At 43.0% G+C, this 24,493-nt stretch overlaps 2 protein-coding genes across 2 annotated transcripts in view; both read left to right on the plus strand.

The window, feature by feature from the left end:
* The window catches only part of LOC126174943 (signal recognition particle receptor subunit beta), a 77,578-nt gene extending 64,038 nt beyond the window's left edge, over window positions 1–13,540 (plus strand). The window contains exon 5 of the mRNA XM_049921400.1: window positions 13,244–13,540. Coding sequence (XP_049777357.1) covers window positions 13,244–13,457 — 214 coding nt within the window. The 3' untranslated portion in view covers window positions 13,458–13,540. The remainder of the gene's footprint in view (window positions 1–13,243) is intronic.
* Window positions 13,541–16,698: 3,158 nt separating this feature from the next.
* Window positions 16,699–24,266, plus strand: LOC126174942 (pyridoxine/pyridoxamine 5'-phosphate oxidase-like). Its single transcript, XM_049921399.1, has 7 exons — window positions 16,699–16,924; window positions 16,999–17,155; window positions 17,248–17,347; window positions 17,439–17,492; window positions 22,963–23,168; window positions 23,268–23,440; window positions 23,639–24,266. Exons 1-6 carry the CDS (start codon window positions 16,822–16,824, stop codon window positions 23,431–23,433), a joined length of 786 nt encoding a protein of 261 aa, XP_049777356.1. The 5' UTR covers window positions 16,699–16,821; the 3' UTR covers window positions 23,434–23,440; window positions 23,639–24,266.
* The last annotated feature ends 227 nt before the right edge of the window (window positions 24,267–24,493 follow it).

Genomic DNA, 24,493 nt, shown 5'->3' on the forward strand with positions numbered 1-24,493 from the left:
CGGGGAAATCGAGGCTCTCAGCAAGATGCGTTCAGGGTCCGTTCTTATCAAGACCACGTCCGCCACACAGTCGGCGGCGCTCCATGCGTGCGACCGCCTAGGGGACATCCCAGTCTCCATTGTCCCACATCTGGCACTCAATAGGACGCAGGGGGCTATTTTTCATCGTGACCTCCTGCTACAATCTGATGAGGAGCTCAGGGCCAACCTGGAGCGCCGAGGCGTGCATTTCGTCCGGCGAGTCCAGCGCGGCCCCAAAGACCGTCGCATCGACACTGGGGCCTTTATCCTCGCCTTCGAGGGGGACGTTCTCCCGGAGAAGGTAAAGGTAATGTGCTACCGGTGTGACGTGCGACCCTACGTTCCGCCTCCTATGCGCTGTTTTAGGTGTTTGCGCTTTGGGCACATGTCGTCATGGTGTGAGGCTGAGCCCCTCTGTGGCGATTGTGGACGTCCTCTTCGTGAGGAACATACATGCACCCCACCACCTCGGTGCGTTAATTGTCCTGGCGTCCACTCGCCTAGATCCTCAGACTGCCCCGCATATCAGAAGGAGAAGAAGATACAAGAAATCAAAACTTTGGATCGGCTGTCTTATTCTGAGGCCAGGAAGAAGTACGACCGCCTCCATCCCGTGCCATTGACCACTTCGTTTGCCTCAGTTGTGTCCACTCCTTCCGCGGTATCCTCACCCCTCTCCTGTCCCCCCTCCGCCTCCTCCGCCCATCAGGGGGCTCTGCCTCCGCCTCCCAAATCCCTCCCTTCCAAATCCTCCTCCCCCGTGGCCCCCACCCCCTCTGCCCCAGGGACCACCCTTCCTCCTCCTTCTCCCCACACGCCACCTGAGAAGCGATCATCTTCTCAGGCGTCCATCGGGGAAACTTTCCGGACCCCAGCTTCCGAGGTCCAGCGTTCCAAAACGGACCCCGCGCGTGAGGACCTTCTTCGGGTCCAGCCCACCATCCCTGTGCCTCCTCGGCCTTCCAAGAAGGCCTCCAAGAAGAAGTCTCTATCCCCCTCTCCACCCCGGTGCGTTTCGACTGACGCTCCATCCGTGAGTCGCCACTCCCGGCCGTCCTCAGTTTCGCCGGGACGCTCTGCTGCCAGGCGCTCAGCTGGCCTTTCGTCGGCAAATGATGCTGCCCCTCCTACACAACCAGGGACAGCGGCCGCAGCTGGCGACCAGTCGATGGAACCGGATCCGCCTCCCGTCGGTTATAGCGTTGTTCCCTCGCAACCTGGCCCTCCGCGGCCGTCGAGGTGACCAGCTCTTCCCCCGTCTCATTCCCCCAACTTTTTGACTAGCGATGGCGTTGTTTCATTGGAACATAAGAGGTATTCGATCTCATCGGGAGGAATTACAACTGCTCCTCCGCCTGCACTGTCCGCTCGTCCTTGGACTCCAGGAAACCAAGTTGCGCCCGACTGGCCGTATTGCCTTTACCCACTATACCTCGGAGCAGTATGACCTCACCCCTGTGGACGGTGTCCCAGCTCATGGTGGGGTCATGTTGCTCATTCGGGACGACGTCTATTACCATCCCATCCCATTGACCACCCCACTCCAAGCAATAGCTGTCCGCATTACTCTTTCTGCTTTTACTTTTTCAGTTTGTACCATCTACACTCTACCGTCGTCTGCTGTTAGTCGGGCTGACATGATGCACCTGATCGTTCAGCTTCCCCCGCCGTTTTTATTGTTTGGCGACTTCAATGCCCATCATCCCCCTTTGGGGCTCTCCTGCATCCTGTCCAAGGGGCTCTCTCTTGGCAGATGTGTTCAACCATCTCAATCTTGTCTGCCTCAATACCGGCGCCCCGACTTTCCTCTCGGACTCCACTCATACCTACTCCCACTTGGACCTCTCGATATGTTCTACCACTCTTGCCCGTCGGTTCGAGTGGTATGTCCTTTCTGACACCTATTCGAGCGACCACTTCCCCTGTGTCGTTCGTCTCCTGCACCACACCCCATCCCCACGTCCTTCGAGCTGGAACATACTGAAAGCTGACTGGGGACTTTACTCATCCCTGGCGACCTTTCCGGACCACGATTTTCCCAGTTGTGACAGTCAGGTCGAATACCTCACGGCTGTTATCATCCATGCTGCCGAACGTTCCATTCCTCGTACTACTTCTTCACGTCGCGTTTCCGTCCCCTGGTGGAACGAGGCTTGTAGGGACGCTATCCATGCTCTACAACGTGCTTTACGCACCTTTCGCCGCCATCCTACGTTGGCGAATTGTATTGAATACAAACGACTCCGAGCGCAATGCCGTAGAGTCATCAAAGACAGCAAAAAAGCTTGTTGGGCCTCTTTCACCGGCTCCTTTAACAGTTTTACTCCCTCTTCCGTCGTTTGAGGTAGCCTGCGCCGGCTGTCGGGCATTAAGCCCTCTCCTCGGTACCTAGCCTGACCTCAGGTAATGCGGTCCTTGTTGATCCGGTGGCTGTCTCCAACGCCTTTGGCCGCTTTTTCGAGGAGGTTTCAAGCTCCGCCCATTACCATCCTGCCTTTCTTCCCAGGAAAGAGGCCGAAGAGGCTCGGCGACCTTCCTTCCACTCGCTGAATCTGGAAACCTATAATGCCCCCTTTACTATGCGGGAACTCAAACGTGCGCTTGCACTGTCCCGGTCCTCTGCTCCGGGGCCGGATGACATTCACGTTCAGATGCTGGCACACCTTTCTCCGGCGGGCAAAAGCTTCCTTCTCCGTACCTACAATCGCGTCTGGACCGAAGGTCAAGTCCCCATGCGTTGGCGTGACGCCGTTGTCGTTCCTGTACCCAAACCCGGGAAGGATAGACACCTTCCTTCTAGTTACCGCCCCATTTCTCTTACAAGCTGTGTCTGTAAGGTGACGGAGCGCATGGTTAATGCTCGGTTAGTCTGGATTCTTGAATCTCGACGGCTACTTACTAATGTCCAATGCGGCTTTCGTCGCCGCCGCTCCGCTGTTGACCACCTCGTGACCTTGTCGACATTCATCATGAACAACTTTTTGCGAAGGCGCCAAACGGAGCCGTGTTCTTCGACTTGGAGAAGGCTTATGACACCTGTTGGAGAGGAGGTATCCTCCTCACTATGCACAGGTGGGGCCTACGTGGTCGCCTGCCCCTTTTTATTGATTCCTTTTTAACGGATCGAAAGTTTAGGGTACGTGTGGGCTCCGTATTGTCCGACGTCTTCCTCCAGGAGAACGGAGTGCCTCAGGGCTCCGTCTTGAGCGTAGCCCTTTTTGCCATCGCGATCAATCCAATTATGGATTGCATTCCACCTAATGTCTCAGGCTCTTTCTTTGTCGATGACTTCGCGATCTACTGCAGTGCCCAGAGAACATGCCTCCTGGAGCGATGCCTTCAGCGTTGTCTAGACAGCCTCTACTCATGGAGCGTGGCAAATGGCTTCCGGTTCTCTGAAGAAAAGACGGTTTGTATCAACTTTTGGCGATATAAAGCGTTCCTTCCGCCATCCTTACATCTCGGTCCCGTTGTTCTCCCATTCGTGGACACAACTAAGTTTCTAGGGCTCACGTTGGACAGGAAACTGTGTTGGTCTCCACATGTCTCTTATTTGGCAGCCCGTTGTACACGTTCCCTTAATGTCCTCAGAGTTCTTAGCGGTTCATCTTGGGGAGCGGATCGCATTGTCCTGCTTCGCTTGTATCGGTCCATAGTCCGATCGAAGCTGGATTATGGGAGCTTCGTCTACTCGTGCGCTCGGCCGTCCCTCTTACGCCAGCTCAACTCCATCCACCATCGGGGGATACGTCTTGCGACCGGAGCCTTCTACACTAGTCCTGTCGAGAGTCTTTATGCTGAAGCTGCCGAGTTACCGTTGACCTACCGGCGCGACGTACTGCTGTGTCGGTATGCCTGCCGGCTGTCGTCTATGCCCGACCACCCCTCTTACAAGTCCTTCTTCGCCGATTCTCTCGACCGTCAGTACGGGTTGTATGTGTCTGCCCTGCTGCCCCCCGGAGTCCGCTTCCGTCGCCTGCTTCGACAATTGGATTTTGCCCTCCCTACCACCTTCAGAGAGGGTGAGAGCCCGACACCACCTTGGCTCCAGGCTCCGGTTCATATTTATCTCAACCTCAGCTCACTCCCGAAGGATGGTACTCCGGCTGCAATGTATTGCTCACGGTTTGCCGAACTTCGTGCTCGACTTGCCGGTCACACCTTTATTTACACCGATGGCTCCAAAACTGACGATGGTGTCGGCTGTGCCTTTGTCGTCGGGGCCGCCACATTTAAATACCGGCTCCTCGACCAATGTTCCAGCTTTACGGCCGAGCTTTTTGCTCTCCATCAGGCCGTTCAGTATGCCCGCCGCCACCACCATTCATCATATGTACTCTGCTCTGACTCACTCAGTGCTCTTCAGAGCCTTGGAGCTCCCTATCCGGTCCATCCCTTGATTCAACGGATACAGCAGTCCCTCCATTCTTTCGCTGATAACGGTGGTTCTGTCAGCTTTCTGTGGGTTCCCGGACATGTGGGAGTGCCTGGGAATGAGGCTGCGGATGCTGCAGCCAAGGCTGCAGTCCTCCTGCCTCGGCCAGCCTCCCATTGTGTCCCGTCATCCGACGTTCGTGGGGATGTCTGTAAGAGGCTTGTGTCGTTGTGGTGGGATGCTTGGTCATCCCTCCAAGGAAACAAGCTCCGGGCAGTAAAACCGCTACCAACTGCTTGGACAACATCCTCCCGACCATCTCGACGCGAGGAGGTCCTTCTGACCAGGTTGCGGATTGGGCATTGCCGGTTTAGCCACCGCTACCTGCTCTCCGGTGACCCAGCCCCGCAGTGCCCTTGTGGTCAGGCATTAACAGTGCGCCATGTTTTATTGTCGTGTCCCCGTTTTAGTCAATTTCGTGTTGTCCTGTCCCTGCCATCTACTTTACCGGATGTTTTAGCTGATGACGCTCAAGCAGCTGCTCGTATTCTGCATTTTATAACTTTAACTGGCTTGTCCAAAGACATTTAATCTTTTTACTTATTTTGTCTGCATCTTTGTCGGGTCCTTCTGGTGTCCCCTCCATCCCCTTGAGTTTTACCAGATTCCATGTGCTCTAACAACAGTGACTGGGCGCTAATGACCTCAGCAGTTGAGTGCCCTTAAACCCAACCAAAAAAAAAAAATAAATAAAAAAAAAATTTCTACACGTTTTTCCCATCTTAGATGATCAGCCACCCGTAATCCTAAAAATTTTATGTGATTCTTTTGCTGAATTTGGCTATTTGATAATGTGAATTTAGCATTGGTCCTATTTCTGTTCCTTAAAATGTTGAAGTTCATCCACACAGTTTTCTTGTCATTGACAACTAGACAGTTATCTTTAAACCATTTTTCTGCCACTTCTGCTGTTTTGTCAGTTTTTTGCTGCATCTCATAATCATTTTTCCCTTTTATAATGAAGCTGATATTATCAAGCAATTAATATAGTATCAGCTGTTGAAAACTGTTGTGGTAGGTCATTAATAAAAATCAACCAATACTGAGCCCTTAGGCATCCCATAATTAATTCTTTTATATTCAGAATGGTACAAATTTCCGTCCTGAGAAATTTGTTCTCTTTGTTTCCTATCAGTTAAATATAACTTGAACCACTTGTAAGAAACACCATGGACACCATAATTATATAGTTTTAACAGCAGTAGATTATGATTTATAAGATCAAACGCTTTGGAAAGGACCAAAAACAGCCCACAAATCAGTTCCTTATCAATAGCTTTGTAAACAAGTTTTAGGAAATTGGAGAGAGCCATTTGTGTAGATTTGCCTTTTCTGAAACTATTCTGTGCATTTACAAGAATTTTATTTTTGTTTAGGAAGTCTAGCAATCTGTCATACATTATTTTTTCAATTATTTTTGAAAATACAGATTATAATGATAGTGGTCTGAAATTTTTAATGTCAATTGTGTCACCACTTTTATAAACTGGTATTACTGTTGACTGATTAAGTTTATTTGGAAACACACTAGTTTCAAAGGAGTCATTGATTATGTCCACAAGTTGAGAGACAACATTATCAGTACTGTATTTAATAATTTTGTCACATATACCAATAATTTCCACAGGTCAAGTAACTCTTTAGTTTGCTGATTGCTGTTTGTACTTCTTTTGGTGTTGCAGGATGTAGGTACATTGCCCTTTCATTTATTGGAGCTGTTACCTTTGTCTTTGGATTACATTTAGTGGTGATCAGGTTTTGGGGTACATTAATATAATATTAGCTATTAGAAGTGGATCATCAACAATTTCATTTCTGTGTTTTATGGTGATTTTATTACTTGGATTTTCATGTTTGCCTGTATGATCATTAATAACTTTCCACATAGATTTCATTTTGTTGTTACCCTTTCTGATATATGAATCATTGTGCTTCTTTTTTGCAGCAACTATAGCTACCCTGTGCTTTTTCCTGTAACACTTTACATGTGGTTTCCAGGTAGTGTTTTGCTTTGCACACTTAGAATGCTATATAAGTCTTTCTGATGACTCTTTGACTTCACTTGTTATCCATGAATTTGATTTTTTTGTTGTTTATTTTCATTCTCTTCAGAGGCAATGAAATATCTTAGCAGTATTTATAACTTGACAAGAAATTGTTTAATTTTATGTCTACAGAACTATTGGTTTCTATGCTCCAGATTACATTTTTTTAAACATGAGATTAATGACCCTTTTGCTGTCATCATTAATTAATCTTCTACAGTTACATCTACATACATACTCCACAATCCACCATACAGTGCGTGGCGGAGGGTACCTCGTACCACAATTAGGATCTTCTCTCCCTGTTCCACTCCCAAACAGAACGAGGGAAAGATGACTGCCTATATGCCTCTGTACGAGCCCTAATCTCTCTTATCTTATCTTTGTGGTCTTTCTGCGAAATGTAAGTTGGTGGCAGTAAAACTGTACTGCAGTCAGCCTCAAATGCTGGTTCTCTAAATTTCCTCAGTAGCGATTCACGAAAAGAACATTTCCTTTCCTCTTGAGGCTCCCACCCGAGTTCCTGAAGCATTTCCGTAACACTCGCGTGATGATCAAACCTACGAGTAACAAATCTTTCAGCCCACCTCTGAATTGCTTTTATGTCCTCCCTCAATCCGACCTGATAGGGGTCCCAAACACTCGAGCAGTACTCAAGAATAGGTCGTATTAGTGTTTTATAAGCGGTCTCATTTACAGATGAACCACATCTTCCCAAAATTCTACCGATGAACCGAAGACGACTATCTGCCTTCCCCACAACTGCCATTACATGCTTGTCCCACTTCATATCGCTCTGCGATGTTACGCCCAAATATTTAATCAACGTGACTGTGTCAAGCGCTGCACTACTAATGGAGTATTCAAATATTACAGGATTCTTTTTCCTATTCATCTGCATTAATTTACATTTATCTATATTTAGAGTTAGCTGTCATTCTTTACACCAATCACAAATCCTGTCCAAGTCGTCTTGTATCCTCCTAGAGTCACTCAACGACGACACCTTCCCGTACACCACAGCATCATCGGCAAACAGCCGCACATTGCTATCCACCCTATCCAAAAGATCATTTATGTAGATAGAAAACAACAGCGGACCTACCACACTTCCCTGGGGCACTCCAGATGATACCATCACCTCCGATGAACACTCACCATTGAGGACAACATACTGGGTTCTATTACTTAAGAAGTCTTCAAGCCACTCGCATACTTCGGAACCAATCCCATATGCTCGTACCTAAGTTAGGAGTCTGCAGTGGGGCACCGAGTCAAAAGCTTTCCGGAAGTCAAGGAATATGGCATCCATCTGATACCCTTCATCCATGGTTCACAAGATATCATGTGAAAAAAGGGCGAGTTGCATTTCGCAGGAGCGATGCTTTCTAAAGCCGTGCTGATGCATGGACAGCAACTTCTCTGTCTCAAGGAAATTCATTATATTCAAACTGAGAATATGTTCGAGAATCCTGCAACAAACCGATGTTGAGGATATTGGTCTGTAATTTTGAGGATCCATCCTACTACCCTTCTTATATACAGGCGTCACCTGCATTTTTTTTCTCCAGTCGCTCGGAACTTTACGTTGGGCAAGAGATTCGCGATAAATGCAAGCTAAGTAAGTAGCCAATGCAGTAGAGTACTCTCTGTAAAACCGAATTGGAATCCCATCAGGACCTGGCGATTTATTTATTTTCAACCCATTCAGCTGCTTCACAACCCCAGGGATGTCTATCACTATGTCCTCCATACGGGAATCAGTGCGAGACTCAAACGGTGGTATGTTTGTACTATCCTCCTGCGTGAAAGATTTCTCAAATGCTAAATTTAAAATTTCAGCTTTCATTTTGCTGTTTTCCATTGCCAGGCCAGACTGATCAGTGAGTGACTGAATGGAAGCCTTCGACCCGCTTACCGATTTTACGTAAGACCAGAATTTCCTTGGGTTTTCAGCAAGATCTTTTGCTAAGGTATGACGGTGGTAGTGGTTGAATACTTCGCGCATCGCTCTTTTTACAGCAGCACGAATCTCTACTAACTTTTGCCTGTCCTCATTCTCCCGATCTTTCTTGTACCGCGAGTGCAATTGCCTTTGCTTCCTGAGCATTCTTCAAATTGCGCTGTTAAACCACAGTGGGTCTTTTCCGTCCATAACCCACTTTTTCAGCACATACTTGTCCAATGCGTGATTTACAATGTGTTTAAAATTTGCCCATAATTCTTCCACGTCCATGGTACCGGAAGTAAATGAAGTCGATTCATTTACTAAGTGGGATGCTAACAACTGCTTATCTGCTCTTTCTAGTAAGAATACTCTCCTAGACTTCTTGACTGACTTTTTAACTTTCATAACCATAGTCGTAATGACAACATGATGATCACTAATCCCTGTCTCAACACTGACGATGAGGTCTGGTCTGTTCGTGGCTACCAGATCTAAAGTATTTCCATTACGCGTTGGCTATCGATTTAGCTGCTCAAGACAGTTTTCGGATAATGTGTTCAAAAGTAATTCACACGATGGCTTGTATGTACCACCTGTAATGAATCCATAGACATCCCAGGCAATACTAGGTAGGTTGAAGTCGCCTCCGACTAATATAGCATGATCCGGGTACTTCTGCGATACAGAATGTAGACTCCCTTTGAGTGATTCTAGAACTGTCACGGTGGAACCTGGTGGCCAGTAATAACACCCCACAATTAACTTTATTTCCCCTAGCCCTGTTAAACATGTCCAGATAACTTCACAATCACACTCTACTTCGACCTCAGTAGACACAATATTTTTGTCAACTAAATGAAGACACCACCTCCTATGGTGTCTAATCTGTCTTTCCGATACACGTTCCAACCCTCACTAAATATTTCAGAACAGTCCCGAGAATAATTTGTGCGCCACGCGCTTCCTGCAGGGCAGTAAATTCAGGAACTTTATTCCGAGCACTCTGAAAATTTACTGCTAATATCTTGATAGCTGAAGTGTCTTTACACTGAGCGCGTCCTGATTTCCCTGCCTGCACGTTGACTGGTGAGTGTTCATCAGGATACCTCGCACTACTGCCTACCCTAAAAAAAACCATGTGCACACCACAAGTACTCTGCTACCCGAGCAGCCGCTTCCTTTGTGTAGTGCACCCCTGACCTATCTAGGGGCATCCTACAATTCCCCACCCAATAGTGCAAGTCTAGAAATCTGCAGCCAAGACCGTCACAGAGTCGACGAAGCCTCTGGTTGAGACCCTCCACTCGGCTCCAAACCAAAGGACCCCGATCCACTCTGGGAACGATGCTGCAAATAGAGAAATCTGCTTGCACCCCGCGTGCGAGGCCAGCGGTCTTCACCAAATCCGCCAGCCGCCTGTACAAACTGAGGATTGCCTCAGAACCCAAGTGGCAGGCATCATTGGTGCCGACGTGAGCAACTACTTGCGGATGACTGCACCCCATATGCTCGATAGCCGCAGGCAAGGCCGCCTCCACATGTTGGATGAGACCCCCCGGCAGACAAACAGAGTGCACATTGGATTTCTTTCCAGCCCTGTACGCTATTTTCCTAAGGGGCTCGATCACCCGCCTAATGTTGGAGCTCTCAATAACCAGCAAGCCTTTGCCCCCGTGTGCCTGCTCGGGCCCTGCTGAAGAAGCGGCCACCTGCCCACTGACAGGACGAACGGGTGAGGCCAGCCGGACAGCCTCCACATTGACCCTCCGCCTCGAGCGACACGAACGCGTTGCAGTCCGCCACTCACCCTGAGGTGAGGGCGGCCCCAACACACCGGGTACACTAGAAGGTGCCTTGGCGGCTGAGTCAACGGACGCAGCAAGCGACACCGGGGTGTCTCAAGCGACGCGCCAGACGCTCTGCCGTCGCTGCACCTCGAGGCAGCAACCTGAAGGCGGCTTACTGTGGCCAACATCACGCTCAGCTGCTCGCGAACCGCGGCCAGTTCCTCCTGTGCCCGCACACACCCTATCCATCCTACTGCTAATATCTAACGACTCCGCGAATTTATTCTCTACAGCTATCAATAAGCAATATTACTCCTCTCAATACGAGAATACGCAAGGATTTTATGTAATTAAATATGCAAGTGCACAAACACTTGGAAAGAAATTACTAATCAAACTACAAAACAAACATGAAAGCTAAGTATGCGACTCGCTACTGCACTGCTGCTGCACTGATACTTCACCAGCGGCTGCTCAAGGCTCACTGAGCTGTGTCAAAAGTGCACAGTATAGCTTCTGTTGTCACTTTTCTCATAAGATTTCTCTGAAGTCAATTTAATTACTTGATGACCAGAGAATCTGTATTCAACATCTCAGATTTAAAGTCACATTTTGGTTTGTCAATGAATATTTGGTCTATAGTACTTTCACTTTTGCTGCTGTATCTGGTGGTATCTTTTACATACATGTCCATATTGTATGTTTTTAGTAGAGTAACCAGTTTCTGCCCCCCCCCCCCCTTTCATATATATTTATTTTTTTTTTTTTAACTGTTGTCCTTGACATTAACATTGAAATCCCCAAGCACAAATTATATGTTTTGACTGACTATTTAGACAGTTCAGAAGATTTTCTAAATTTTCAGAGAATGATTCAATTTTGCCAGATGGGGACCTATATATACATGCAATTATAATTTTAGTATATGTTGGTTCACATAACAATATTCAAAATCTTTTTCAGTATAGCCAACATATTTAAACCTAATTTCCTTTGATTTAATACCTGTTCTTACATATATTCATCTTCCACCCATTCTGTATGTTTCCCTGTAAAAGCTGCTGATCACCTGGAAGTCTGAAATCCCAACTGCAACATTTTTGTATTTATTGCAGCCAGTGTTCAGTTACACACAAGATTGATATCTCCTTCAGTGTACCATTCAAAAAGGACTTCTAGCTCACATAGCTTACTGGTTAAGCCCTATACATTATGATATAGGAGAGTTAAAGAATTATTCAGTTCTACGAGAGGTATAGTTCTTGCCTGGTTAATTCTTTGAAGAGTACGTTTCTAACTTGATGTTCACCTCCTGGGAGTCCTGGACTACTTGTTTGTTTTCTTCTGCAGTGGATTGGGCCATAAAAAAATCATTCATGTGGTGTTTGGATGCTAACTTCTGCCTGGTGCTTTGTCGTGATCTGTTGTTTTTAACTTCTGCCCACGCTGGTACAGCTTTCTCCTGTCTTTTTAGATGGTGATATTGTCTTCTGTTCTGCTTCCCTGCCATTTGTTCATTCCACTGAAGGCATATTTACTGTTAACTTTTTGGTTTCTCCGTCTGCTAGTTTCTCATACTGTGGTGATACTGTCTTCTGTGTTGCTTCCTTGTCACTTGTTCATTCCATAGTATGCGTAGTTACTGTTAATTTTTTTGGTTTCGTCTTCTGTTATTTTCCCATTTTGTAAGCATATAGTTTTGGTGATTGACTGATCTGTCTGTTACAAGCAGTTAACAGAGATAAGTAACAGAGTGGTGGACTGAATCCTGGCTGAATAATGAAGGTTCCTGCAAAGTTTTTGTTTTCCTTTCAGCCCTCCTTAAAAACATATTAACATCCAGTATCTTAGTGTGACTGTACTGGGCAACACCATCAATAATATGTTCATTTTGTATATTCTGTGAGTACTGTACACAGAATCACTTTTAGTGTTAGTAGTTTTTGTGTATAGCATGTTCACAGTGCGTTGGTAATCCTTGATATCTGATTCTACATCATTTGTTCCAGCCAGATCAACAACACAGTCAAATTTACTGAAGTCCTTTACCTTCTCTTAAATGTTATTAACAACATATTTCAAATGTGCATTTGTTTTGACAACAGATGTCGCAAAATGTTTTGGAAGTGTCTGATTTAATAAACTCGCTCAGTGTAGTCCATGACTATCAGATAAAAATAAAATCTTGTGTCTTGTATCTGCACGCTTTCCAGTACTTAACTTTTTTTGTAGCTGTCGTTGCTTATTTTACAGGAGTTACTAAACTACTTCTTGACGAAACAAGAGAACTTTGTTTACTTTTGGAGTTTTCGTAATTTACAGTACATAAGACATCACAGTTGTCGTTGTGCAATAAATTTAGGCTGCCTTTCACACTTTTTTAATTTTTGATGCTCTGTGAACTGCTTATGCACATATCTCTCGTCAACTTATTCAAAAAGTCGAGTTTTCTTCCATCATTTCCTGCTTCAGCATCAGCTCATGTTTTTCTAATGTAAGTTTACTGATATCCACTTTCAGTTCACTGGTCATAATTTAGAAACACGGTCATTTAGTTGCAATATTTCATGTTTATATTGTACACCTACTTTCTTCTTACCAGCAGAACTGGCGCTTTTTTGACAAGATACACGATAAACTTTTGCACTGGCCGCCATCTTAACTAAATGTGTAAAAAAAAAATAATAAAAAAAAAAAAGGAATACAATTCACATTCAGCTTTCTGAAACATTTAACGCAAAAAATAGATCAGACGTGTCCGTAGCCTTTGAGGATGGTACCAGCTGTAGGAGACAGAGCGTAAGGCGAGGGAGGCCCTGGGGTCTAACCCCCGCCAACTGCGCCCCCCCCCCCCCCCAAAAAAAAACACGAATAATTTAATTACTGTAACCATATGTCCAATTTTTTTCCTTCAGCCCTTTCAAAAATTTATATGTTGCACCAGTGTATTTCATAATTTTGTTTAGAGACCTTTTCTTTTAAGAATTTGTACATCTTTTGCTTCCAGGAATTTATTGCGACAGACCAAATCGAGCCAGCTGGAAAGCATCAACAGTGCAGAAACCACCATACATTTCTTAGGCAAGAAAGGAAAAGATTTCGAATTTGCACATTTGCATCCCCAGAGAGTTGAGTTTGCAGAATCAAGTGCTTGTGATAAAGATACTTCCAAGCCAGCCGAATTAAATGAATTGAAGACTTGGCTGCAGAAGATTGCGTGATAATGATGATGGTTTTGTATTTTGAGGAAGTCTTTTCTGTTTGTGAAATGTTACGTCATTAAAAAATTATGATAAACCTGTAACCATATTATTTATTTTTGTTGTGTCATTACAGATTAAGTTAAATAAAAATATTTCTGATGCAATACTTTCCCCGCATGCTGTTCTGTTTATAACAGAAGCATGGATTCTTTGGTTAGCAACTAAATAAATAACGCTGTTTTTCCGAACACTCTCAAGAATATTGAGAAAGGGTGATTAATAATTAAACAGTTCGACTCTAAACTGTGTTGTCTGCAGTGAAAAACTTTTTGACGAGCGGGTAATGACAAATTGTTGCTTGCAATTAAGACAGCTGCACTGAGCAGTCATTTGTGCTGTGTGTGGCAGCCAGCACCGATATAAAGTTTTTTTGTTGTGTAATCTACTGGATATTTTATCTACAAGTAGTTAGCACCAAGTGTCAAAGCATCATTGCTGGGAGATTTCTCTCAGCGGCTATTTTTAAAATGGGAACTAATGACGAAATCCCAGTCGATACCGGCCAAGGCTCGGCTATCGCTTTGCATAAGAGTCACAACATCGAGACTGTCATGATGCACCCTCCTTCAACAGTGTTAATTACAAATAGGCATCAACTGGGTACCATCGAAATTTGCTGTCCTCAGAATGATCAGATGGAGATGGATCAGCATTCATCAAGTTCAGCTGTCTTGTCGCAATGTCTGACAAACAACACCCAGCGACAAAAGGCAAGACACCAATCAGCAGCAGCTCCTGACACAAAAGTTCTGAAGAGGCAAGTGAAAAGCACAGTAGTAATGTTGAAGGGGATGTAGATATGGTAGATATTGATAAAGTTGCATACACTGTGGAAGTTCTAGGAGTAGACAGCCTGCTTTCCAAAAGTCTGTTTGTCGTAAAAACTTGGACAATTCAGTGACCACAATGGTACTTCCTACAGGAAATAGCATGTTTCCTAGTAACAAAAAATATGCTAGTCAAGATAATACATATCAATCAGAAATGGGACCCTTTGTCATCTTTGTAGAGGAAGAAAATGGTAATGTAGGAAAGTTACATCCAATGGCCCTTAGAAGAATGTTGTTTACAGAAAGTAATAACTTAAGACATGAAATAAGTTATTATCTCAGCTATTGGTAGAAACAGGTATAAAATTGAAACCGAAACAGGGCAGTCTGCAAACAAGTTGTGGTTGCTTGATGTTTTTTGGCTGAAGAATATGGAGGCTTGTATTTCAAATTTCCTAACAAAGAGAAGGGGAGTTATCCGTGATGTTGATATTGCATTATCCCACCAAGACATCCTTGCAGAAATAAAAGTCGGAATTTTTAGTAACTGACATACGAAGGTTCACGAAGAAAGTAATAGAAAATGGAGAGTTGAAAGCACTTCCCACACCGAAATGTGTTGTAACATTAAAATCTTAACAACTTCCCCAGTATGTATATTTGAGCAGTATGCTATGCACTGTTGCACCGTATGTCAAATCAGTTTTGTAATGTCACAATTGCCTTAGATATTTCCATTTAATTTTGCAATGTTGTAGTAGGGCCCGCTGTGCCAAATGCATGGGAGCCCATGAGACCTCACAGTGCTCACATGCTGGAGAGCACAGGTGTTTAAATTGCAACAGAAGCCACTCCAATACTCTGCTCACTCTCTCACACTGCTGCTAACAAGTACCTAACACTAATGGATAAACTGCAGTACAGAAGTTTATGCATCTGCCTTGGAGCTATACATTCCATTCCCACCAATGCCCTTCTCCTGCAAGGAGCAGAAATGCCTCTACATATTCGCAGAACAGTGATGTGTGATCATTATGTCTTACAGCAGATAGCAGATATTAAACATTTACAAAAAAGTGTGAAATGCTCTCTCAAATTGGGAATAACAGAAATGACTGGAAACAGCAGTTTTATATCTACAAGTGGTACAAAGACTGGAAATACCTCCAAAAGAAGGTATATCAAAGTGAGGTTCTTCCAATGTTCCTATATTACTATTATAGCTCTTATCACGATATTCCTGTAACATATGTCGACTATTTCAGCAAAGGGAAAGGATATTGGCAATTTTCACCTACATCGCACCTGCCAGAAAAGTGGGCAGGATATCTTAAACTATATACAGATGGCTCAAAAAAAATAGGGACGGAAAATCATACCGGATGAGCTTTCTTCTGTCCAGAATCTGCAGAAGAAAGGAAGTTTCAATTACCAGGTGATGCTTCCATATTTCTTGCTGAAACTTTCGCTTGCAAGTTCTCTCAAAATACCCAAGGCAGTATTAATCGTCCACTCAAAGCGTTCTGAAATCCATTAGTTACAGGAATTGGGACACAAGAACTAGTAAATACACCCTCGACGTACTGGATCATTATCACAAAGCTAAGAAGACTGGCCAAATAATAGAATTTGTATGGGTCAAATCACATTCCGGCATTCTATTCAATGACGAAGCAGACCAACTAGCGAGAGATAGGATTAACAGTGGAAGGCCAATGGACATTAGACTCCCATGCACACAATACCTCCTAAAAGTAAAACAACAAGCGATTCTCTCATGGCAGAAAGAATGGAATGAAAGCCAACAAACAAGAGGTAAAAGCTATGCACGTATACAGACATTCATACCAAGACACACACGGTTTGCGAACTTCAAACATTCAAGGAAAATTATAACATCCATTGTGAGAATGCGTCTCAATCACGGATCTTTCCCTGCCCACTTACATATAATCGGAGACACCCTACTGCCAATTTGGAGAGGAAACAATTGGCGATGTCGATCACATTTATTTCAGTGTAGACGCTGTGAGAAAGTCAGAGTTAACTTTTTTAAGGGGCTCTTAAGACTTGGTCACAGCCATCCGCTTTGCACGATTCCAATTCTCGGAGACACAACCAGGAATACATACGATGCTGTATCCCGGTTTCTAGCGAAAGAAGACATAAAAATCTAAAATGAATTGAACTTAATTAACAAATAATTTTTTAGCAGTCAACTGTGTTTTGTAATCTGATTACAATAATTTTGATCTGAAAACATATGAATGTATGCCCTAAACAGGATTTATGACGAAGAAAAAATGTTACCTTGTTATGTGTGTTATTACATTTATTTGTGATGGCTAAAAAGTTTGTATGCTAGAAGCCAATAAAAAGGTGAAAAAAAAATAACAGAAGCATCTTTGGCTTAAAAGTCGACTGGTATCAACTCGCCATGCGTTGTTGACTGTACACAGTAACACACACTGCTACAGTTTCAGATAAGGACTAGTCAACAGTGTTGAAACGCTGTGATTATTTGGTGATATGGAGTGGTGTTATAATGTGTGATGATATTTGTTGTCCGAACATATTGCTCTCCTAAAATTTTCGAGAAGATAATTATGGCTCTCATTGGTGGTGATGGCAGTACTCTAGCTGTGAACATAAGTGGTAAGTTACCTGCTTTACTCGACGTGAAATTTACGTGTTGTATTTTAGTTTTTAACCGACAAAGTTGTGTTTAGGGATGAGAAAAAAATACAAGGATAAATCAGATGTCTTCACAGAAAGTGATATCACGGACAAGAATCCGTATAGCCTTTTTAAAATTTGGTTTGATGAGGCGTGCAAAAATCCTCAAATATTTGAAGCGAATGCCATGTGCTTAGCAACTGCAAGTAGGTAAGGCGGTGGTTTAGAATTACTGGAGAAAATTCGCTGCTCATAAATGACTCGAGAACGTTTTTGAGGCATAAAAGAAACAACTGTTACAGATCAGGGATGCCGTCGTGCCGTTATGTTCTCCTCAAAGGTTATGGAACTGATGGCTTTAAATTCTATACGAATTATGAAAGCAGAAAAGGAAAAGAACTTGTGGGTATATTTGGAAATTGTATTAAAGTAATTGCTGTCAATAGGATATAAAATAATGTGACTCTACTGAGACTAAATTTTCTGTTCATAGGCCGAAAATCCTGTAGCTGCTTTAAATTTCTACTGGGCACCTTTAGCTAGACAGGTAAGGTCACATCATTCATGTGGTATACATGTTGAAAGTTTGTTGTCGCCGATTGTAAGAGCGTTAGTATGTAGGCCTAGATTCGGTTGTTCCTCTGTTTATTATCGAGAAAGATCAGGGTGGTTTGAAAGCCCATAATTGTGTGTTAAAAATAATTCCACTTATTTTAATTTCTGTTCCTGTTTCTTCAGGACAGAGCACTTACAACGTACATTTTATTAGTTGTATTGTTGTAGTTGCTTAAAGACTCACCGATTGTAAGAGCCTAAGTATGTAGGCCTAGATTCGGTTGTACCTCTGTTTATTATCGAGAAAAGATCAGGGTGGTTTGAAAGCCCATAATTGTGTGTTAAAAATAATTCCACTTATTTGAATTTCTGTTCCTGTTTCTTCAGGACAGAGCACTTACAACGTACATTTTATTAGTTGTATTGTTGTAGTTGCTTAAAGACTTTCATTTTGTTTGGAATCTGAAACACCCTCATCTCCACGTATTGGATATTTTGGAGAAAAAAATACTGCTTTCTGAAGTTATAACCTATACACTCAGTGCTAAGTTGTTTTAAATTCCATTAAACTTATTAAAAACAGTCATGAAGCAAAAAGCACTTTTTTGTGTGTAGTGTAAGCCACATGATAATTCATGCATTTGTTAGGTGCTTCATCCTTTTGTCATTCTCATCTGAAAAACACGGCAAATGACACTCTGAACTTGCCCTAAATCTCACGTAACTACAAGGTGTACAGCTGCTTCTGCCGTTTTTTCCCCAACATTTGAGGCTTTAATGAAACAAATTGGTTACACATGTATCATTCAAAGTGTTTTCCATCTCTGGCCACTACTTTCTCTCATCTTTCGGGCATTGTTAGACTCCCAGGTCGAAAAAATTGTTCATCTTTTTAAGCGATCCACAAATGGATCTAATTTGTGACTTCTTCATGAGGTTGGAAGTGTTGGTCAGCCAGGCCATGTGCCATTGATCTAAACAGGTGATATTCAGAGGGAGCAATGTCTGGAGAATATGGCGGGTGGGGTGGACAGAAACATCAGATCCCACGTGTCGGCTATGACCTGTGACGTAAGGGTGTTGTTTTGTGTGACGTCATGATGGCGTGTAATTTGGTTTGTAAGTGTGGCGTGTTTGTAGATGTCATTGTGTTGTGGTTTGTTTTGCCCTCTGGTGGTATGTTCAGGGTTTTCGTTTGTTTGGTGTAATGGGCTCAGTTTGCTGTTGCTCAGTATCGAGTATTGTTCGGGTGTGTTTGAAGTGGAATTCGTTTCAGTGAGTTAATGATTTTGTGGTTTTGTGTGAAGGTTAATTTAGTGTTGATCGCTGTATGTCATGTGGTATTTTTATTAAATTTAACCGGTTGTTGTTTTTTGTTCAAGAATGGATGTGACAGAGAAGATTAACAGTGCCCATTTGAGGGCTATGATGGGAGACACCCCTTTAGAGCTCATTAAGTATTTGCAGCTTTTTGGCTTAATTGCCGAGGTTGTCAAATGCAGTGTTTGCGGTGAAGAAATGAAGTTGGCTGAAGTTCCGACCTCTCGGACCAGGGACGGTTATATGTGGCGCTGTCGGAAAGACTGACATTTGGCGTTCCATACGGTGTGGTACCTGGTTCGAGAAGTCTAGGTTGGGAATGCGCGAGATTGTACTGGTTATTACTTTTGTTACAGATCCCCCACACAGTTTTTGCGCGCATGAGACTGGTGTGAGTGAGAGGAATGTGCTTGATTGGTATTCTTTTTGCCGTGTAGTGTGTTCAGAGTTCATTAAGTACAGGGGTAAGCTGAGGGGGCATGGGGTTGTTGTGGAGGTGGACAAGTCGCAGTTTGGGAAAAGGAAGTATGGGAGGGGTAAGTCTGTGGCTGGTCTCCGGGTGTGGGGGGTGTTCTGAATGTGTTTTTAGGGTTGTGGAAAGGAGGTCTAAGGCCGAATTAGTGGGGTTAATTGAGGAATATATAGAGAGCAGGGGTCCACAGTAGTTTCTGATGCTTTTTCTTCGTATAGGGAGTCGGGTGAGAGGGAATTTCATCATTTAGTAGTGAATCATAGCTTAGAGTTCAAGAATTATGAGACAGGGGCTTGTACCAATACAATAGAGGGGATGTGGGGGGCGGTTAAGTCAGTTCTTGGGAGGGGGAAGAGGCACTCTTCCAACCTTCAGTCTCATTTAGATGAGTACTGTTGGCAGAAGTGTGTCCCTGAGGGCTATTATGTTGTTCGGGTTTCTTAAGGGCTGTGAGTAAAATTATAGGCCGAAAGTGGTTGGTTAGGGTGGTCTGGGTAGGTGGATGGGTGGCTACAGGTCAGGGTGGTGTGGGTGGTTTATTTTGTGTTAGTGTTTGTGAGGGGGGGGGATTGTGTTTGTGTGTTAGTTGTGGAAGTTTTTGTTGAGTAGTAATGTGTGATTGAGATTTTTTTATGTTGCATTTGGGTGTTGTTTGTGGGTTTTTTAGTTTGGGGTGAGGGGGGAGGTCGGGTTGGTTGGAGGGGGGTTGAGGTGTGGGTGGGTCGGATCTTTCTTTTGGTTGAGTATTTTTTCGTTGGTTTGTGTGTGTGTGCGTGCGCCTGTGTGTGATTGTGGTGGTCAATCTAGTTTGTGGCGCCGCAACTTTTGTGTGGTAAGTTTTTATTGTTTTGTTTTCAGTGTGTGTGTTGTGTGTTGGAGTCTGGGGAAGTGTTTCATTGAAATGTGTGGCTGTGAAGGTTGGTATTAGTATTGGGAGATGTTTTTGAGTTAGATAGGTCAAGGGAAGTGTTCGATCCTAATGTTTGGCGGTGTATGTTGGTATTTGTATTGGGAGATGGGATCGGGAGCTGCTGTTGAGCTATATAGGTCAAGGGAAGTGTTCGATACCAATTTATGGGACCAGGAGCTGCTGTAGAGCTATATAGTTCATGGGAAGTGTCAGATTCCAGATGATATTGTGTTTAGTGGTATTTGGGGAGTTTTGTGATGTCTCCCCCCCCCCCCTCGTCATTTTGGGTGGTTTTGTATGGGGGTAGGTGTCTAAATTTGTTTATATTTAGTTTGACCCCACCCAGAAACCCACAATTTCCCGCACTTGTCCCGTTAATGTCATAAGGCTTTTTGTGGAACGTGTGTGTGTGTGTGTGTGTTTTTCGATGTATTTTCATCTTCATAATGTGGACGTAACGACTTTATTTGGGCCATATTGGAATTGTGGTTTATGGTCGTTTTTGCCATATTTGTGACATCATGGGTCAAAGCAGATGGGCGGGATCGGACGCTTCTGTATTTCTGACGGGTGGGGTAGGACTTTCCATTTTAGCATTTCCAAGTACGTTTTGATCTGTTTTGCAACATGTGGTTGAGCGTTGTCAAGCTGCAAAATCACTTTATCGTGCCTCTTGCTGTGTTGTGTCCGTTTGTCTTTTAATGCTCTGCTCAAATGCATTAATTGTGTTCGATAACGAGTGCCTGTGATTGTTTCACTTTGTTTTAACAGCTCATAGTACATGATGCCAAGCTGGTCCCACCAAAAGCAGAACATGATCTTGCAGCTGTGAATATTCGGTTTGGCCGTTGACCTGGAAGCATGGCCGGGATATCCCCATGATTTTTTTGCATTTAGGGTTATCATTAATGAACCAATTTTTCGTCCTCAGTCACAATGCAAAGCAGAAATCCCTTCCATTTTTGCTTCTGAAGCAACTGTTACGTGGGACCCAAGTTCCTTCTTTCTGAATTATGCCCATGGCCTCTAGACGTTTTTAAATGGCTTGCTGTGTCACTCCCACTACTCGTGCCAATTCTTCTCGAGTTTGATGCGAGTCTTCACTCAGCAATGCCTCCAATTGTGCGTCTTTGAGAACATTCCCTCTTCCACCACTATGCCGGTATGCGACGTTAAAATCACAGTTCTTGAAGCGTTGAAACCACTCACGACACGTTCTTTCGCTAATAGCATACTTACCATATGTATTTCAGAGCATTTGATAAGACTCAGCCGCAGTTTTCTTCATATTGAAACAAAACATTAGCACCTCCCGCAAATGACGAGAATTAGGCTCGTAAAATGACATTTTCAATCAAGAATATCTTTATAATGCAGACACAAATCAACTAATGTTTGAATGAGGCTATGTTGACCGAGGTCCAAGCTAACTGCCTGACGTCTGCAGTCTCTTTCTTTCGACTGCAACCTACCGTTATAGCCACCTATCAGCAAATGGCAGAAGCAAAGTTGTACACCTTATACTTTCTGTTATTTTAAACTATACTATAGCAGCAGGGAAAATGTTTATCAATGTTTATGAAGTACCCTACTAAATTTTCTGAGTTTACCTTATAGTAATGAGAACAGTTGCTTTCCTCCCATGAACATCCCATTAAGTTCCAATTTTTAGACACTTTTATATGGACAAAATCAAGTAGCCTCAATGTTTGCGGTTGACTATTATAGGTGATATGTTATATATGTATGTAATAATTTCCAAAATATGCCAAAGGTTTCTCTGTAATGTAAAATAAAATTTCTGAATTGAGCTTCAGGTTTTAGTTGTTTACTAATAAAATTATATTAAATATGGAGTGAAAACTCATGATGTAGCTACATAACTGTCTTGTCATCACAACAGTTACTTCATATTCACAATCATTGACTTGTCACCTTCCTCCAATCTTGAGCTAGTGCTGTGCTACAGACAATCTACCTCATCAGCTGTGGCGGGTAAAACTAGTGTCACACTTGAGCCCGTCTCTCTATTTGTATAGCACTTCCTTCAGCCAGCTTCATGAAAATAGGTGAATACCTGGACAGAAGTCTAGAATAAAAGCCAGGAGTCTGTGCTTTCTTTGAAACCGTTCGAAGTTTTCTGACCCTTCATGCAACTACTGTTATACATTCATGTCACTTCTTACCATGTCTGACTGTTACCAAAGGTGCTTTATTCAAGGTTTGACTGTCCTGATGATCATCGATAATGCTGTACTTGAATTCTGTAGGATTTTCTCTTGTTTGCGAGTATTACCCCACGCAAATCAATTTTGTAAGTTAAGCTGCCATTCATTTCATCACAGAGCCAATTTGTCTCCATTTCTTTCCTGTTGTTCATTTCTGATATTTGTGTAGACAATAGTGTTTGTTCACAATATTAGTGCACTCTGTACTGTCTCTAATAGTCATTTATGTATTGAAATCATAAGCAGTACAGTAAAGCTTTCATTGGTTTCATTTGATCTTATCTGTTTGTGATTGACACTGAGTAACTTAGGGTTTCATGTGATAATTCTGCTTTGTTCATCAATGGTGATTTCACTGTGTGCATGCGGGCGTGCGAGAGAGAGAGAGAGAGAGAGAGAGAGAGAGAGAGAGAGAGAGAGAGAGAGATTATAATTGGGACAAAGTATGCCACTTCTATGTTAAGGTTAAAACTTAATTATCACTAAAAATGGTTGGAAAGGTAGTTAAATTTTGTTATGATGTTGCCTCAAGGTCCGGATTGAAGGTGTTGTTGAGAAACTCTCAGAACAAGAATCTGATGAATACTTCCATTCAAGGCCAGTTGATAGCCAGATTGGAGCCTGTATCAGCCATCAGAGCACTGTTATTTCAGGCAGAGAGGAACTTATTGAAGCAGGCCATAAGATTCGAGAGGACTATGTCAGTCGAGGGAAAGAAATTCCTCGACCAAATGAATGGTAGGTTCAATTTTAGAGAAATGACCTAATGTGAATTTGCTTAGAAAATAGTAATAACATTCTAATACAAATTGCTCAGCTAAATTTGTGATTGTGTAGGGGTGGCTTCATTGTGAAACCAACTACTTTTGAGTTTTGGCAAGGACAGAGTGATAGAGTGCATGATCGTATTAGATTCAGACGGCTAGAAGAGAATGAAACATCAGATGAAATTCGTATTCATAAAGGAAAAGATGGATGGGTGTATGAAAGACTGGCACCATGAATTGGCAGTAAGTAATAATTCAATATAGAAATATTACATTTATCATGTTGCAATTTAAAATGTCATTTTTGTCATGAATTTGAGAAAACAATTGATTTTGTCAATTTGAATCATTGAAGGTATTAAAATTTTGTTTCTTTGCCTCTTATAAGTTTGAAGGCGGTTCATCTTAATGCAGTGTGTTGCTTTTCTGTTTATTTTACAGATGTTATGAAGCTGTCTTCCTCAGAGTGTGAACGTTGTTATGACTATAATAGGAACCTATTACTTCAGTATTGTTCAACTTTCTTGGGGACCTGTAGTTGAGTGAAGCTGATCTTGTATTTTCTTGTATATTGTTATGCATTTCATGTGGAGCTGGCAACAAGAGACTTATGAGCAATATTAATATGTTGTGTGTGTCTGGGATCAATAGGAAGAAGATAGGTACTTACTGTGAAAACCTAATATATATACTAGTGGTATCTTGCAAGCCCAGACAAAAGCATTTGAACACACAAATTATTTAAATATCAGGAACCTTCTTTAATATATTAAATAGTGGTATAGATTAAATAGGACTTGGGTTTCAGAACACAAATAAAATGTATTATGCCTTATCAGATATCTTAAAGAACTGTAATATTTCCAGGTAGATCAAAATATGCATTATAAATAATTATTCAGCCAGTAATAACATATGTAATGAAACCTGGACTTTGGAAGTAAGTGGTGAAAGTGAAAGAGAAAGGATCACTAGATATCCAAGAACAAAATACTAAATAAATGTTATTAAACAGGGATGTGCCCTGCAATCTGAATCTGAACGAAACTAGAGTGAAACCTAACACTGTAACAGCCAGCGCTGGCTTTAGGGTGGGGCGACCCGGGCGGTCGCCCAGGGCACCGGGGGCCAAGGGGCGCCACGTACTAAACGCATGTAAAAAAAAAAAAAAAATTACAATTTACAATCACCCATTTCGCGAAACTAAAATATTATTCAGTCTCATTCAACATACGTCACTAATCTCAAGAATGTGCGATGAATTCGGGGTAGCAGAAGAGAAATCATGCTGAATGC

This window comes from Schistocerca cancellata, chromosome 3 (assembly GCF_023864275.1).
Source record: "Schistocerca cancellata isolate TAMUIC-IGC-003103 chromosome 3, iqSchCanc2.1, whole genome shotgun sequence".
Taxonomy (NCBI): domain Eukaryota; kingdom Metazoa; phylum Arthropoda; class Insecta; order Orthoptera; family Acrididae; genus Schistocerca; species Schistocerca cancellata.